Source organism: Eptesicus fuscus, chromosome 20, assembly GCF_027574615.1.
Source record: "Eptesicus fuscus isolate TK198812 chromosome 20, DD_ASM_mEF_20220401, whole genome shotgun sequence".
NCBI lineage: Eukaryota > Metazoa > Chordata > Mammalia > Chiroptera > Vespertilionidae > Eptesicus > Eptesicus fuscus.
The window spans coordinates 9,010,282-9,028,863 of record NC_072492.1 but is presented as its reverse complement, the minus strand read 5'-3'; the positions used below and the strand labels follow the sequence as shown (position 1 = coordinate 9,028,863).

The window sequence follows — 18,582 nt, the reverse complement described above, 5'->3', positions numbered from 1 at the left end:
CCAGCTCGCCTGCGACGCACATCAGTTCTCATTTGCAAGAGCCTTGCAGCTCCAGCTGAATGTGCAGGCTCTTGCTGCTTTGCAGTGAGGCATAATTTACACCTTTGGCTGCTTCTCGGAGAGTCATTTCCCCAAGAATAATCATAAAACCGGCCAGCCGCCAGAGGAGCAGAGCACCCCAGCAGAGCACCGCCGGGCAAGTGAGTGGGAAGAAGCCAGAATGGCACTCCCTGCGCAATGCTGATGGGCAGAGAGGAATGGGACCCTCTAGCATCCCCTAACAGGAGGCTTTTCAAACTCTGTCCCACAGAGCCCTACGGCTTCCAGGAGGAATCCCCTGGAGTCACTCTGGAAAGGAATGGAGTGATCAGGGCCCACCCCACAGTCCACTGGAGTGTGACCCCAGGGACTGAAACCACAGCGAACAGTGGGTCTGGTAGCTCAGACTCCCCGTCTCCCTTTCATGCCCCCATCACTGTCTCCGTGGGCCCGGGCAGGAGCAAAAGGCTCAGGCCTGAGCTGGCTCTACTGCCCCCCTGGAGTGCCTGGTAATGCCTTCGCCAACCCCCATTCAAACATCTCCCCCACTGGCAGGGCTTCTCTCCCCTCCTGTCCTCCCACCCCCAATATGCTGGGGGCGGGGCGGGGGGGGGCACTGCACAGAGAAGGAAGAAGCTGGCTGCATTTCATTCTGGCCATTTCCTCCTGGGTGATACAGAGGATGGCCATCTGAAATTCAAAAGTTTATCAGGTTCTCTGTGGCCACACCCACCACACAGATCAGGCCTCAAAGCTTCCTGTCCCTATGAACACCCACAAACCCAGCCCACGCTCTCTCAGATCCCAAATTCCTAACCAGCATGCATGAGTCGTCCGGCCAGAGCAGCCAGCAGACCCCTTCGGAAGATTCACTCCACAACAGGATCCGATTTTAAGGCCAGGGCACATGGGAACTGGGCACAGCACTTCCCACCTCTGTGCCCTGGCGCCCTCCTGACCCCAAAGAACCTACAATGCGCTCAGAAATTCAGCGGCTGAAAGGAGGTATCACCGTCTCCTTGGCCGTGTTGGAAAACACATCAATGAGAGGTGGGCCCTGAGCAGCACTCGTGACCTGCCCACGGGCAGGGCGAGGTCTCGGGCCTGTGGATGCAATCTTCCGCAGAAAACCTGTGTTCAGGCTTATCTGCCACGTGCTCCAGATAAGACTCCCCTTAATTACTACCTGTGGCTCAGAGTCTCATCCTGGTTGCACCCAGGTAGGGTCCGGATGAGAGGAGATTCAGGTGGTTCAACAGAAGAGTTTCTGCTTTAAGATTGTGGTCTGAACACACTATGACAAAGCTGAAGACCCACCCACAGAAGGCCAGGACTTCCTTGGGCAAACACATCTTCAGTGACGCTGAACCGCACAGAAGGGGCTTGGAGGGAACCACAATGGAAACTGGGTTGAGGTGACGAGAGCCAGAAAGACAAGGTCACCACCGGAAATGGAGACAAGAGGTCTGGAGTGACTCTCGGGGAAGCAGATTTCTGTTACTAAGAAAAAAGCAAATAATACTGCTCAGCCCTGACTCACGCATGGGAAACCAGAAACACGTGGCCACAGGGCCACCAGCACATCCTGTGCCCTGAACCGGGCTCTCCGTGGGGCATTCACATTAAAGCAGACAATTCTAACTTTCACAGCGATCCTCTGGCGTGAGCCTTATTATCCCCATTTTAAAGATATGGAAACTGAGGTCCAAGGTCAGGTAAGTAATGTACTCAATGTCTCCTACAGCCAGCACCCAAACCCAGGTGTGATCAGCTCTAAACACCATTGCAGCAGGCTGCCTCAACCAGATCACTCCCACTCTGGGGTCCCAGGGGTGCCCAGTAATCAAACAGCCCAAGGCGGCGGGAAATAATAATGTGCTGCCCTTCACAGAGTAGCAGTCCTACGTCACGTGACCTGAGTTACGTGCTCCCACAGCGGGGATGCTGTGCTCTGAGGAGCACACACTCTCTTTCCCAATCTGTCTTGTTACCCACAGTTTGTATGTGCCAGACGCCTGGGTGGGGAACAGAGATTCTGGAAGAATGTCACTCTGCAAACTCTTTATTATTTTTTTCCCCCATGTGAAGCCAAATAGCTACCTTGGTTAGCAAACCCAGCGTCCTGTAGCCATCAGCACCACAGATGAAATGACTGAATTATGTCCTTCATTTTTTAATTCAGTGCCTATGCCTGGTTACGCACCGAGGGCTAAGTCTACGAAGATCAGAGACCCAACCCTTGACCTTGAAAAACCGACAATGTAGTGAGGACAACAGACAATCCCAGTAAGTGGGGTGAGTGCTGAGAGGCCTAGAAGGACGCAGGGAGCTGAGTCAGCAGTCTTCCCAGCAGATTAACACTAAAGCCGAGGATTGAGAACAAGTTAATCCAGCTAAAAAGGCAAAGGAAAAGAAAAGAGGGTCCATAGCAAAACGATGAGTAACCCAGCTGAAAAGGGGCAAAGAATCCATGCTGTAGCATGAGTCAGTGCTCACTCCTTTTTATGGCTAAATAACACTGTATTCAAGGGATATGCCCCATTTTATCTATCCATTCATCAGGTTCTCATTTTTGGCTGAGTCTTGCTCCTATCAACATTTGTGTACAAGCTTTCGAGCGGACATATATTTTCATTTTTCTTAGGTATATACTTAGGAGTGGAATTCCTAGGTCATTTGGTAACTTCTGTTTAACATTGAGAAACTGCCAGACTGTTTTCCAAAGTGGCTGCATCAAGTCCCACCGGCAGTGTGTGAGGACTCCGATTTCTCTGCATCCTTACCAGCTCTTGTTATTCTCTGCCTTTCTCATTACAGCCAGGCGGGGTTGTGAAGGGATCTCCCTGTCGGTCGGTATGCACTTTGCAGGTGACTCAACATGTGGAGCATCTTTCATGTGCTTATCAGCAGGTTGTATATCTTTGGAGAAATGTCGTATCCTTTGCCCATTTTTAACTGGTTACTCATCTTTTTGCTATGACCCTCTTTTCCTTTTTAGCTGGATTAACGTGTTCTCAATCCTTGGCTTTGGCGTGAGTCTGCTGGGAAGACTGCTGACTCAGCTCCCTGCATCCTTAGACCTCTCAGCATGCTCACCCCACTTACTGGAATTGTCTGTTGCCTTCACTACATTGTTTCTCTTTCTCTCTCTCCCTAAATATCAATAAAAACATATTCTTGGGTGAGGATTGTTTAAAAAGGCAGTGAGAGTGCTGGCCAGCGTGGCTCAGTGGTTGAGCATCGACCTATGAACCAGGAGGTCACAATCTGATTCCTGGTCAGGGCACATGCCCAGGTTTCTGGCTCGATCCCCAGTAGGGGGCGTGCAGGAGGCAGCCGATCAATGACTCTCTTTCATCATTGATGTTTCTATCTCTCTCTCCCTCTCCCTTCCTCTCTGAAATCAATAAAAATGTATTTTTAAAAAATAAAAAGGTATGGAGAGTAAAAGAGCAGATGGGGGAAGAAGGTTACTTCAGAGAAGTGGCATGTGCTAGGACACAGCAAGAGAAAGCAAAGTTGGCCTTGGCTGGTGTGGCTCCGTGGTTGGGGCGTTGGCCCATGCACCAAAGGGTCTCAGGTTCCCAGTCAAGGGCACATACCTGGGTTGCAGGCTCATTCTAGTCAGGGCCTGTGCAGCAGGCAACCAACTGATGTGTCTCTCTCACATGCATCTCTCTCTCTCTCTCTCTCTCTCTCTCTCTCTCTCTCTCTCTCTCTCTCCCCCCCTCCCCTGCCCCCTTCCACTTTATCGAAACAAACAAACAAAATCAAAGGAAAATATATCCTTAGGTGAGGTTTAACAAAACAAAAAAGAAAAGAGAGAAGCAGAGCTGCATCCTTTTGGCAGCATTGTGCATGTGAACGCAGCTGGGACGCAGGCTGAGGCCCGGGCACAAAGGGCCTCGAGAGCAAAGCTGAGGTGCGTTACACAGTAAAGGTGACGAAAGGTCTTCACCAGGAGCTTCAGATCCAACTGGCTGGAAAAATTACCGCCCGCGGCGTCACTATGGAGAATGGACGAGGGCACCCCAAGGGCTGTGGGGGGACCTGATTTGTGGAGCGAACACCGCCTCCAGTTTTCAGCCTGCAGAGCAGTAGCTTTGGAGCAACTTTCAAAAGAGAATTTGGACCTAGAGGTTTGTACCACTTCTTCCCCTTCACCTTTTTCACCCCTCCCCCACCCCGCCCTCTGCCAGCCATCAGCTTGTTCTCTATCTGAGTTTGTTTCTGCTGTGTTTCATTGGTTCTTTTGTTTGTTTGTTTTTAGATGCCACCTATAAGTGGCAAAGCAAGTCATGGATATAATGCACAGCATAGGGGAAAGAGTCAATATTATTGTAATAACTTTGTATGGTGACAGATGGCTACTGGACTCATTGTGGCAATCACATTGTAAGGAATAGAAATTCCAATCGCTATGTTGTACACCTGAAAATAATATAAAGTTGTATGTCCACGATACTTTAATAAAAGTAAATACCCAAACAAAATAAATCAAGAGAATTTCCACCCAGCTCCGTGAAACCAACCTTTGCTTGGCTCTAGGACTCGGCAAAGATAAAAGAAATGCATAAGCCCTTTCAGCAGCCTCTTGCATTTCACCTCTCCCACCCAACAGCCTTTCCCTCCTCACAAGAACCTCTTCTGGGGGCAGCCGGGCAGCCAGAGGCCCATTAGACCCAGGTAAGAAGCAATTAAGACTAATTAGCCCCGTCTGAGTAGCAGCAACCATGATGCAGCAGTTCCAAAGTAAACCAGAACTGGCCAGCTTTCCTTGCTTTCACCAGTAGAACCTGTGTCCCCCCAAAGTGCTCTACAGTCTTGCTACTCAAAGGGTGGGCCCAACACCAGCCGCTCCTGGGAGCTTGTCAGAAATGCAGACTCTCAGGCCAAACCCAGACCTTCTGAATCTGAGTTTCCATCTGATAAGATGCTCAGTGAGGTGTGCCCACCTGAAGACCGTGACCACACAGTCAACCAGACAGTCTTGCACCGTGACCTTGGAGGGGCCCATGGAAACAGGTTTCTCCCACCCCAGCAGCCCCCCATAAAAAACCCAGTTAACTGGCAGCTCTCAACTGGAATGATCCCCAGAACATATGGGGCATACGCTCCATGAACAGAGTGTATCCAAGGCACCGGCTACCTCGCTGGAGCCCCGTGAGACTCGCAGAGATTCTGCAACTTGCCCAGGCCTCTCAGGCAGCAGGGGCTGAGGCAGGATTTGAACTCAGAGCTGCCACTCGTGCCCTGCACTGGACAGCCCGCCTGGGGAGAGAGAGGTTCCGCCCCACCCTTGAATATGGTCTGGGCAGTCCACACTGGGGTAGCTGCAGGGCTCCCATCTGGCCCACAAGCCAAACCACACCAGGCACGCAGCATCCCCTTGGAACCAATAAAGTGCCTCGAGATGTGGAGGCCACGTTCCCACTGTTTTCCTAACACTGTTGGTATCTAGCAAGTCCATCCCGGGCTCTCTCTCTCTCTCTCTCTCTCTCTCTCTCTCTCTCTCTCTCTCTGCTATTGTGTTCACACAGCAGTCAGGACCCTGGGCCCACCACGCCCATGCACTCACCACTCTGCCCCCAGCCTTTCTTCCCCCATAGCCTGGTCCTGGCCCAGGAAAGCATTCCTGAGTCCCTCCTCCACCCCCTGGTCAAGGCACCCTCTGGGCAAATAAGAACACCAGATACCACTCTTCCAGACCTGCTTTTTACCACCTCCTATCTCTGTCCTCACATTAAACAGACTCAAAGTGAGGTCCATTCCAAAGCCTGTGTTCTTTCCTTGACCCTCTATGGCCTCTTTAAAAAAAAGAAAAAGAAGCCCTGGCCAGTATGGCTCAGGTAGTTGAGAGCTATCCCATACACTGGAAGGTCACGGGTTTGATTCCCAGTCAGGGCACATACTTAGGTTTCGGGTTCAATCCCCAGTTGCGGTGTGTACGGGAGGCAGCTGATCAATGTTTCTCTCTCTCTTTCTCCCTTGCCCTCTCTCTAAAAATCAATGAGCATGTCCTGTGTAAGGGTTAAAAAAAAATAAACTAACTGCCCAGCTGGTGTGGCTCAGTGGTTGCACGTTGACCTATGAACCAGGAGGTCACAGTTTGATTCCCAGTCAGAGCACATAGCTGGGTGGTGGGCTAGATCCCCAGTGTAGGGCGTGCAGAAGGCAGCTGATCAATGACACTCTCTCATCATTAATGTTTCTATCTGTCTCTCTCCTTTCCTCTCCGAAATCAATTAAAAATTAAATAGATAAAAAAGAAAAAAAGAAACTAAATCCAATCTAATTCCAGGATTGCAAACTGAAACACTCCTTAGGGTACTCAAATGCTCCGCTACTCAAGTTGTGGCCTAGAGAGCAGCACAGCGGCAGCAGCATCATATGGGACTCAGTGAGAAATTGTAGCCTCGGCCTCACTCCAGACCTACTGAAGCAGAATCTGCATTTTAACAAGAACCCCATGTGACCTGCATGCACACTAATGTCTGAGAGGTGCCAGGCTTCGTGCCCTCCACTAATGCTGCAATGTTGTTCAGGTAGGTCCCATGTGCCCACACCAGGAGACAGGCCCCAGGTACTCCAACCCTTTAGTCATATGAACACATGACACTGAGTACCAGATTAGATTTTGTGTTGAGTATATCCTTGGTTATCAAAAATGCAACATGGTTTTATTTTTCACTGGAAGCACAGCAAAGGCTTGCAGCTATTTATCAATAAAGCACTTGCTCAGTGAGAACAGTAGACTCAAAATTCCTATTTCTATGTCTAAATTATCCTACAATCAAAAGACAAATGCCTCGATGACACCCTTCCATGAGCCACTGCTAAAATAAGGATCCTTTGTCTTGATAAAATTAGGACAAGGACTCATTTGTGTAGAATTTGTAAAGCATCATCTCCACAGAGTTTTTATAACTTAATTAGCTTTTTGTTGACTGATCCTGGAGTGCTCTGTGCATTTGACAAGCAAATGAGATGGGAGGAGGAATGAAGGCATCCGAGAAAAAAACGATGAATGCTAAATGTCTGGAAGGGATTTCATTCCAGCAGAACATGCATGAAACTTCGGTCTAGAGAGGTAACTGACAGTCACCTGGAGGGAGTAACACATCTCCAAGGGCTCCCCCAAGAAGAGCTGCTAACCTCAGCTCCAAGTCTTGGCTGTATCCTTCGAGCCTTGCAGGGAGCAGGGCACACAGTAGGTGCTCAAAGGTTGTGACCGATGTATTCACCTCAAGGAAAAAAATCCCAGGAAGTCTGGGATCAGGCCAAGGATTGGCCAACTATCTACTAGTGTGTCCAGCAGTATGCAGATGAAGGACGGCTTGTGGGAGGGGAGCTCTGACTTGGAGGGTAAGAGTTCATCCTGGCTGTCAGGAGCAAGGGCACCTGCCAAGGCCTGCACTGTGGCTTTAAGTCCTTGTAGCAGTGAACGCTTGTCAAACATGCAGGATCTCGGGCCTCCTCCTAGACCTACTGAGTCAGAATCTGCATTGAACAAGATCCATCAGGTTAATTTTGAGAAGTCTTGCTCTAGAAGCATTGAAATCTGTATGAGAAGCTACCCACAATTGTGTTAGGATACAGAACCATTCTGGTAAAACGCCAAGACTGAAATAGAGGAGACAGAGGGGATCCCCTGAGTACAGGTCCTGAATACATGTCCACCCAGATGTATTCAGCTTGCTCCTTTTCTCTTTCTGGCACCCTAGGATTGAATTTCCCCACCCACTTAAAGTTAGGTGTGGCTGTGCTGTAGTCAATAAAATACGAGCACAAATGTCAGGTGTCACCTCTGAGCAGAAGCTTTAAGAACATGCTGTTTTAACATGGTCAATAGCAAAATCCTAGATACCGGTTGCTCTGTCATCCTAGGTCCCAGAAGGTCTTACAACCCTAACCCAACTTGCAACAGACTTGAGCATGAGGAAGAAGCAAAACCATGTTGTTTTAACCACTGAGATGAGGGGTTTGTTATGGCAGCAAGTCCTAACCCATCCTGACTGATACAGCACATAAGCACACAATGCTGCCCGTTTTCAGGACATTTCTGTTACTCCCCATGGAGAACTACACAAGCACTTCGTTACTTGAAGGTAGGACCCTTTAAACCCTAAAGAGCATTATTTAATTAGCCTCCTCACTTTTCAGACTTCACTCCATCTTACTTTCTTCTTTCCCCAGATTTCCTCACATATTTATGCTTTTATCTTATTGTACCATATGCTTTTTGGTAAGCTGCTTTCAATTCTTTTTTTGCAACATGGTGATAGACATGGTGATAGCCAGACACACCAGACTTGGCTCCCAATGAATTTTGGCTGTTTCCAAAAAAAATCAAATCCACCCCTCGAAAGACAAAGATTTGCTGTAACTAAGGATATTTAAAAGAACAGGGCCCTGGGCCAGCAAGTATTTCTTCAACCTGTTCTTTCCACAAAAGGATAAGTACAGAATGCATGGCACACACAGTCCCTGCTTTTAGAAAGCAACTCATTCCTGGACACACCATCTCTTTTTGCCTCGTCATAGGCAGACTCTGAACTGTACTAACTCCATTAAAACACTTAGCATGATGGACCAACAGTTTATATGTTTCCAATTCAGTTCCATTATAGAGACGGAGCCCCTTCTGCATGCCTGACCTTGTGCTGCTCACAGGTGAACCGCATTTTAACAGCTCGTGTTCCGTGAGAAGCAACGCTGCACGGGCGCTCTGGGCGCACAGCTCCTCCTTCAGATGCTTCCTGAGTCATTTCCACAACTGGAATTGCTGGATCAGAGCGCACGTGCGTGTTACCTTTTAAAGGTGTACTTCCAGATTTCCCTTGAGGGAGCATATGACGATTTTCCTACACCCTTGCCAATACTCATTCATTTCTTTTTGACAGTTTTTATTAAAGCTATCTTTTCAAAAATTTGCAATTCTCTGATTACTAGTGAAAATGGATATGCTGATGACTTTGTATATCTTTTATTATCAAGTATCTATCCAAGCTCTTGGCCATTCTTGTACTGATGTGTTCCTTTGTTTTAAAAATAATTTATAAAAGCACTTTTGGCATTAAGATACTGACTTTTGCCCATTTTTATTTGCCTTTTACATCATTTTTCAAGGAAGAGATCTCTGGTAGCAGAATGAATGATTCACAAATGAGGAAAGTCCAGCAGGGAAAAGTGCATTGCAACTGATCTGCAATAGGTGAGGCCCCTTGCTAGCCCACCTCCCCACTCCAGTTCATCCACCTTCTGATAGATTTCAAATCCATCCACTTCTCACCATCTCACTTCCACCACCCTGCTCCAAGCTTCCTGACGGGCCTGGCTTCCCTGCCAGCCCTCTTCACATCCATTCTCCACACTTCAATCAAGGTTTCTGCTGCACTTAGAAAACTATCTACCAACCACTCAAAAGAAAGGTTAATTATGTAATGTAATAGAGGTGCTAAATATTGCTGTAATGGCAATCATTTACGATATGTAAGTGCATCAAATTAACAGCTCAACTTCACCCAATGCTATATGTCAAATATATTCCATTAAAAAAATCAGTAGTTGCTTGAAACATACAGCCACGGTGAGAGTATTTACACACCCCTGAAATTGACAAAAGCTACAAATTGGGACTTCCCTCTCTCCACCTTCAACCCTCCACCCCCTAGCCCCCACCCCCCAGCTGGTTGTTAAACATTTACCAGCACAACAGTGGAGGAGGAAGAAGAATACCTGTCCTCCCAAAAATTGTTCAGGAGAGGAGAGAGTGCCAGATGGAGGGACCCTTCCGACTGGAGACTGTCTCTGGCAATCGAAGGGACAGACAAGAGAAACGCACACAGGGGGAAGGAAGCCCAGCAGATGCCCAAATGACATTGAGGAGCACCTGGACCCTTGGAAGGAAGTTTTTAGTTAAGTCCCCAGAACATAAATGCAAACCTGGGAAAGGGCAAGAAAATCCCAAATTATTTGACAGGACATTTCTCCCACCATGCAGAGTAGGGACTCAAAATATAAATTAAATTTGCCTGGTCAGTATGGCTTAGTGGTTGAGTGTTGACCTATGAACCAGAAGATCATGGTTCGATTCCCAGTCAGGGCACATGCCCAGGTTTCAGGCTCGATCCCCAGTAAGGGGCGTGCAGGAGGCAGCCAATCAATGATTCTCTTTCATCATTGATGTTTCTATCCCTCTCTTCCTCTCCCTTCCTCTCTGAAATCAATAAAAATATATTTAAAATAGATGCATAAATTAAATTCTTATAGAAATATAAAGTTACATATATTGGGGGTGGGGGAGACTATTCAACTTACCCTCCCCCCTCTATCCCATCCCAACCTCTCTTGCTCTTGCTCGCCACTCTCTAACTATCCTGGTCTGGTCTTTCAAATATATCAAATACACTCTCCTCTTCAGGATTATTTGCATTTGTAGTGCCTCTGCCTCAAATCATTTCTCCCCAAATACTCCCATGGCTGCCTGGCTCCTGTGCCTCACTCAGGTCTCTGCTCAATGCCACCACCTCCTTGGAGAAGCCTTCCCTGACAGTCTTACCAGGTCTTCTCTGCTGCTCCTCCCACTCCATCGCAGTACCCTGTTTCATTGGCCACACACTCCCCTGGAATTATCACATTTCTTCTTGCTCGTTTACCATCTCCATCTTTCACGACTTCACCTCCAGCACCTACAGTGCTCACAGCCCATCAGAAGCACTTGATTAAAGATTGCTGGATGAATGAATGACCAACTTTTGGACAGGGACTGGCAAACTACATACAGCCCATAAGCTGAGAATGGCTTTGACATCTTTAAATGGTTGAAAACAAAGCAAAAGAAGAAGAAGACTTCATGGCATATGAAAATTAAAGCAAATTCAAATTTCGGTGCCTATAAATAAAGTTTTATCAGAACACAACCACACCCATTAACTCGGGGATCATCTGTGGCTGCTTCCACACTCCGAGGGCAGAGCTGAGTGCTGTGACAGGGACCATATGCGCGCTCTCACGGCTTCTCACCGCCTCTGGCACCCTGTGAGTGATGGTGACGCAGCTGTGACTCGACTTTGTCTCCCGGGCGCGAAGCCTGAAATGTTTCCTGGCCTCTACAGAAAGTTTGCAGATGCACGCTTTAAGAAATGTTTCTGAGGGAGAGCCGGCAAGGCTTGCTAACCAGAGGAAGCGGCGAGGAAGGGAAGAGGGTGGAGGGACAGTGTCAGGTGACAATAGATGGACAATAGATGCTGGAGACTTTCACTCTGGCATGGAGAGCCGGGGGAGAGGGCAGTGAAGGGAGGAGAGACTGAGTTCAGTTTGCACATGTGAAATCTGAGTACCTGGGATCCAGTCTGGATACCAGCTCAAGAAGTGAGGCAAATTCAGTGAACCAGAAAGTTCCCCTAAAAACAACCTTTATCAGATGGTAGTCAGGGAAAACACTAAGTGTGAAAGGAGGAGGTGGGTGAGTCCCCGTGAGTCCACAGAAACCTCACACGATCCTGCACCTGTTACATCTACACCTCCACAGTCCTGCAGGCTCTGGTCTGCCAGAGGACACGCCAGACCCCTGCTGGCCACCGTTTCCACTTCTCTCCATAGGTACCAACGCCACCCGAGGAGCCTGGCCACGCAGGGAGAGAGGCAGACACTAATTGCGCAATTAAGTACAAGGAGATCAGTCCTGACATTCTATTAGAAAGCTTGTCATGTGTCACCCTGCTGCTGTGAGTAATAAGAGAGCAATTTGGGAAAACAATGTCCCCTGGAGTGGCCTGCTACAAATCTTAATACTGCCCTGGCTCTTGTGGCTCAGTTGGTGGGTGCTGTGCACAGAAAGGTTGCTGGTTCGATTCCCAGTTGGGGTGAATGCCTGGGTTGTGAGCTTGATCCCCAATAGGGGGCATGCGGGAGGTAGCCAATCAATGTTTCTTTCTCTCTCTCTCTCTCTCTCTCTCTCTCTCTCTCTCTCTCTCTCCCTTTCTCTGTCTTTCTCTATAAAAATCAAATTAAACAAACAAAGAAAAAGCCTAATACTTTACATGTATACAAGGCTTCCTGGTTTACCAAACATTTTCTTTCACCCGGGAAGTGGAGACCAGCTTCCATGCTCACAGGTGAAGTCCACCAGGCCATTAGGTAAGAGCTGGGCCCTTTCAGGCTGAGGAGAGTACAGGAAGGTCAGCATCTCATTCATGCTTCTAAGTAGTAATGGACGTGGGATTCAGGTGGTGGTTAACATGTCACAGATTCCTGCCGACTTGTTGCTAGGGGAACTTTTGTGGAGATGCCCCAATCCGTAGTATCTGTAAGCCCCGCCCACGGCTCTGCGGGCCTGTGGTGAGGCCATCTGGACAGACCAGTACAGGAGGGAAGGCTCCTCCTGAACAGAGGTGGGCGGACAGGGCAGGGCCAAAGGTAGACGCGCAAGCAGCAGGAGCTACAAATGAGGGCCACAGCCCCCCAAGTCAAAGGGCAGGCGGACTTAGTGAAGTTGCTGAAAGCAGCACCTTGGTCTTCTAGGTCACAATTACATACTCCACGAGCCACCGGCCCTAATTACACCTTTTGGGAACAGAGCTGATGACCGCCTTAAAAAGTATTGGCATGAGGGACAAGGCCACACCCACATTAGGAAATGTTCCCATTACAGAAAGAAAGGCCCTGTGTTAAAATCAATTTGTCAAACATCTACCAGATGTCAGGCAGCTCTGTGTCTATTAATAACCAGCATCAAATAGCTCCGACCTGAAAATGCTGGACCGGTATGTCACCAGGCCAGTGGGCAGACCCAGGCTTCAGGGACAGGAAAATCGGGTTGCAAATTCAGCTGCATCATTTACTGTGTGGCCTTTATAAAGAAATCCCTGGCATCCTGAAAAAGAAGAAACTCCGCCAAGGATGGCAATGGAGGATTTCCTAGCAGACGGCCAAGTCTCCTGCCTTTCCCTCCCTCTGGAGGCCCTCTCCTCCGTCTGGCCTGGCACTGCTTCCTCCGGAATGGATCATCTGTCCGGACTGCTTTCTCCCTACCCTTCTGAGTAGCTAGTCTGCAAACTGGTCCTCCGTGAACCTGGCCTCCCTGAATCCACCTGTAGGCACCTCCCTCCCACACTGAATCTGGACTGGTCCTGTGACTTACTTGACCGAAGTGCCTTAAGAAGGCCAGACAATTTGAACTTTTGCATTCTTGGAAGCCAACCACCGTGTGAAACTTCAAGTGCCCTGCTGAAGCGAAAGGCCACACAGAAGAATACCAAGGCACCATGTTAGAGGTTCCAGCCCAGGGGACGCTCCAGGACTCCAGCTCCAGGCGCCATCTGCCTCCAGATGCATAGGAGACTCCGAGACAGACCAGCAGAAGAACCACCCAACGAGTCCTGTCAGCCCACAGGATGTGTGAGATAACAATAAATGGCTGTTCTGAGAACTACGTTTTGGGGTGGCTTGTTGCATGGCAATAGATAAAACATCGTTCCTTAATTATTGATAGCACGGCCATCTCCCCCAGCTCCACATCTCTCTCCCACAGCCAAACCTCGTAACTCTACAGCACAGTCACAACAGGGAAGAGAAGGCAGAGAGAAAGAGGCCAAGTTCAAGGGTGACTCTCTACAATTGTCTAGCTCCTGGCAAACAGCATCCTATTCTGTCTATACCTGAGGTCTAGCTAGACCTTCCAGCCAGATCATGGATTCCAGGAACAGCATGTGGGTCAAGGAAAATTCTGTCTGTCGTGTTTGCATTCCAATCTTACTAACCCCAGAAGTATTTCCCAAAGCTCTGGGAGTTTTTTCAGATGTCTTACAGTATCTTCCAGGTCCCTGACCTCTTATCTCCATTCCAGGTAAAAGCAGGCCACAAGGAATTCCTGGGCCAGGGTTAGGCTACTGAACTTGCCCAGCCATTGGGCCATGTCTGCCTCTCCAGCTCTTCCCTGGGGATGGAGATCGGGCTCCCTCCTCCATCTGCCTTTCCCAGAAGCTGTTCCTCAGCCTCCATGTACCCAAAAGTCTGGTGACAACCTCCTCCCCTGCTGGGCCTCCAAGTCTATGGAGGTGATCTGGGGCCTGGCTTGGAGCCCACAGAATGTGCTTCTGCAGACTCCAGCCTCATATCAGGTCTCCTTCATCACAGCTGCTCCTCAGCTATGTCTCAAAGGTTAGAACAGTCCTCAACTCTCCCTCTTCATGGCTGACGAGACCCTGCAGAAGGATTTTTCTGGCTGCTTTTATCTATGGGCCTTTACATGTCATAGGCAGCAGCTGCGGGTCTGATCTATAGGCCCCCACCCTTTTCTGGGAGGAGCTGATCCCCTCCCCCTGGTCACCCCTGCTAGGCTGCCCCATCCCCTGAAGAGCCAGGATCCTTGGGCCAGTCCTTAGTTCCACCAGGGCCCTCCACACTCCTCTGAGGTTTTCCTAGAGGATGCCCCTTTCTGCGGAGTCTTGACCAAAGAGATTTCCCCAGTAACCAGGCTCAGAATCCACCAAACTGGCCACTCCCCAAGGCCTGGCTGGCCGCCAGAGCAGATCTGTCAGCCCTCTCAGGGTTAGCTCCAACGCCCCTTCATGGGCTATGCTTCCTGCAAAGCTGGGCTCTCAGTTCTCCTTTTCTTTTTTTTTTTTATATATATATATATGAACAAGGAAGAAATCCTTGGGGAGTGTCCATTTTGCACATACTGCTCTCAACCCCTCGTGCCATCTTCCATCAAGATGGAGTTTCCTGCCTGGCCGGCGTGGCTCAGTGGTTGACTGTCGACCTATGAACCAGGAGGTCACTATTCAATTCCCAGTCAGGGCACATGCCCGGGTTGCGGGCTCAATCCCCAGTGTGGTGCGAGCAGAAGGCAGCCGATTGATGATTCTCTCTGATCATTGATATTTCTATCTCTCTCAATAAAAATATAATAATAATAAAAAGATGGAGTTTTCTGGTATCACGTTTTCCACGTGGGGTGGCGGTTACAGTAGAGGTGCCATTCTCAGCTATGCACCCACCATCTCACTCCTCCCCCAGGAGACTGGTGTTGCCCATTCTGTCTCTACTGCTGTCCCCAAGAGCTCCCCTGGCCTTCTGAACTCCAGGCCCCAGCCAGCTCAGTGCCAGCCACCCCTCTGGCAAACATCCAGGAGGTTTACCACTGTCAGGATCAGCGGGCTCCTTCTCTGGCTTCCTGGTCTCTGCACTAACTCTCAGCCTTGAAACACATCTGGCTGGTGTTCCTCCAGGCTCGTGTTTCCATATGCTGGCCAGTCCACCACCAGCAGCTCCTCTGAGAGCTCTGCATTCCCCACTAAGTCCGTCTGTCCTTGAGGACTCTCCCATCCCGAGGGGCTCCACTTGCATAGCCTCCATCCCTGGCCAGTCCTCAGCCCTGAAGCCCAGCCTGCTCGTGGATGAGGCTCACAGACACAAAGGGCCTGGTCTACAATCCTCTCCATCAAAGCTGCATCACTTTGGCCCTGAAAAGTGCCAGGACTCAGGGCGCAGACCCCCACCCCCACCTCCACTCCACCCGCTGCCTCCACCTGTGGGAAAACCAGCTGGCTCTGAGTGAAATCAAGCTTCAGGGTTAGCGGGAGAGATGCTCCAAGTGGGAAGGAGCAACTGACCTCATTTCAGCCCCAGTATTTCAGCCTCCCCTTAGGAATGCTGTCACCACCATGCCGACCTCCAGGGCTGCACCTGCCCTTTCCCACATGGATCCACACCCTTCCCTCACTGGCCTTTTAGGAGCACTGAGCCCAGGCCGCCATGTTTAGAAGAGACACAGGCACAGAGGTAATTCTGAGCCACCTGAGCTGGTAAGCAAATATGCAAGCATTGCTCCTTGGGCAGTCCCCTCCCTATCTCTCATATTCAGTTTACTTGCCTGTAAAATGGGTATGGTGCCTCCCCCTTCACAGAGCTGTCAGGGGAACGGATGACAGTGTATGTACCAGGCCTAGCACCTAGTATTTCAGCCTAGTAGGTACTCAACAAATGAAAGGGCTTCTCATCAGAGCTGCTCACGCTGAGGTCCTTCTGTCACAAGTCCTGGTGGGAGTTGTCTGAGAAAGCCCCTTAGGCACCAGAGATTTCCTAAGTATGTAAATACCACGGGATGTGGCTGACACACCCAAGGCTGTCCCAGCAGATCATCAGCTCGTCCCCTGGGTCTGGTCCACCCTCCCTTTCCGCCACTAAGAAATGCAGACACTCCATCTTAACAACACAGGCTACAAATCCACCAGCCTCACCCCCACCCAAAACACAGCTGGCCGAGTCCAGCCAGGGACGCGCCTCCTCGCCAGACAGACATCCGACAGCCAAATGTCCACATCAGTATTTCCTGGAAAAGTGTGGCCACCAGAGGAACTCTAAAATAGGAGTCTCCCTCGGGGCTTCGGAGCTAGAAAAGAAGGAGGGTCTGGGCCTTCGCAGGGAACTATACTCACTTACCCTCACACCCGAATCTGTGCACCTGAGCTTCTCCTACACTCACAGGTGCTCAAATATACAGAAGAGGGTTAGGAACGAACTCTGTGGCCCGCGGGGGAAGTGGGGGAAGAGGAAGAGGGAGTGCCTTCCAGCCTACATGCTCTCAAATACTACTGCGTAATTCATTCAGGGGGATTTTGTTGTTTTTCTCTGGACCATGTGCCTCTAAGAGGCCAGGCTCCATCTTTAATAAGGTTTCCACTGGATACTTCCCAGGTTAACTCACCCTGTAACCATTTCACCTCTATCTTTCTTCTTTGCTTTCCTTTCTCTCCTTTCTTGAGCTGCAAGCAGCATTTTCTGTCAAAATTTGCTACTTTGTTCTTTGTGAAGTAGGTCAGGGTTAAATTATAAACAAATTCAGTCTCCATGTTTTGGGCAGCCTTTTACCAGAACGTTCTGTATACGTACACATTGGCGGGGAACCGCTCATTTCATTACAACACTCCCCGGGTCAGACAGCCTTTTACTAAAGGAGATGTCCTATAAGGTCACCCCCCCTTCCCCACTCCCACCCACCTCCGCCTCCAGGACTTTAGAAACTTCCGATCCCACTCAGGCTGTGACCATGAGCTCAGCGATTAGAGGACGGAGAACCCTCCCAACTGTCACCCAGACAATAAACAGCCAGTCCATTTGGCTCAACAGGTCCCCTGTAGCCCTGGGGTCAGGCCAGAACCCCAGGAACAAGCCACTTTCAGATTCTGAAGGGGAGGGGGCTCTGGCTGGAGGCTGTGACACCCCTGAGTCCAGCCTGCTGATGGGGCTCGGGCTGATGACCAGACAGGCTCAGCTGACCAGCAAGTGGGCGGCCCGAGGCGGCCAAGCAGCCTGATCCGGGGCAGCAAGACCGTCCACGGGTCTGCAGGCTCCGGGCTCGGGGATGCAGACGCGGGGCTGAGGGGACAAGTGGGTGCCACTTTCCCAATCCCCGAGATACTTGGTGCATCTCCCTTAGACCGCTGGACTCAGCAGCCCTTCGCCGGCCCCTAGCGCTGCCGGGAACGCGCCCGCCCTCCCGTTCCAGAACTCGCACAGGCAACAAGTTCTCGCTTTCCCAGGGCGCCGCGATGTGCCGGGAGGCGCGGCACCGGGGGGCGGTCAGGGGGCGATCCCAGCGCTGCACGCGCCCCAAGGGGCGCCCGCAGCCTTCACCACCCACAGGAGCGCGGAACTACGGATCGGGCGCGCTACGGCTGCCCCCGGGGCGCCCGTCGGATGGGGGCGGCTCCGGCAGCCAGGAAGCAGGCAACAGGTCTGCTAGCGCGCCAAGGACCGGAGCCCCAGACCTCCCAACCCCCGGCCCTTCGCCTCTTACCTCCAGCAACTGCACGTAGCTCGCTGGAAACCAGCCGCGGAGACCGTCCTCCTTTTCGCCTTCCCACCAGCCGCCGTCCGGGACCTGCAGCAGCGTGATCAGCTCGCCCGCGGCAAAGCGCAGCCCCTGGCCGTGCCGCTCCCCGGAGAAGGGGTACAGGGTCCGGCAGCGGGCGCCGGACATGGCCTTGGCGCCTGGGCTCACAGCGCAGCCTGCATCCCTGCCGAGCCCCGCGGGCTGGGCAGTAGCTCCGCGGGGTCCCAGGCGCCCGGCGCTCCGGGCTCCCGCGCTCTGAGCGCGCGCCGTCTCGGGGGTGCGCGGGGGTCCCCAGGCAGGAGGAGAACGCGCGCTCCGCGCAGGGAAGCAGAGACTCGCTGGTTTCGGAGAGCAGGCGGCGACGCCCCCGGGCCGGGCAGCTCACAGATCCCAGCTCTGGGCGGGGGGGCGGGGCTCAGGGGGAGGAGACCCAGGCGCAGCGGGCTCCGGAGACAACTTCCCGGGGCCGCGGAACGCGGGCCACCGCCGCGAGCCCGCCGGAGCCGGGGCCGCCTTGGCACGCGGAAATGCGCAGCTCCCGGGAGAGGTGGGATCCCGAGCATCACCCTCCGCGGGGCTCCGCGGCAAGGGAGTGGCCCGGCGTACGTGGAGAGGGGCTGGCGGTTGGGTGGCCGAGCCGAGGATCTCTCTCCGCGACGAGGGGGGCGGGGCGGGGGCTGGACCGGAGCGGCCACGCCCGC

The 18,582-nt window shown here is 51.2% G+C and overlaps 1 protein-coding gene across 1 annotated transcript in view; it reads right to left on the bottom strand.

Annotated features, from left to right (window-relative positions):
- The window catches only part of GAS7 (growth arrest specific 7), a 206,441-nt gene extending 188,163 nt beyond the window's left edge, over nt 1-18,278 (bottom strand). The window contains exon 1 of the mRNA XM_008153455.3: nt 17,846-18,278. Within this exon, the coding sequence (XP_008151677.2) occupies nt 17,846-18,028 (183 nt within the window). The 5' untranslated portion in view covers nt 18,029-18,278. The remainder of the gene's footprint in view (nt 1-17,845) is intronic.
- Between the last annotated feature and the right edge of the window lie 304 nt (nt 18,279-18,582).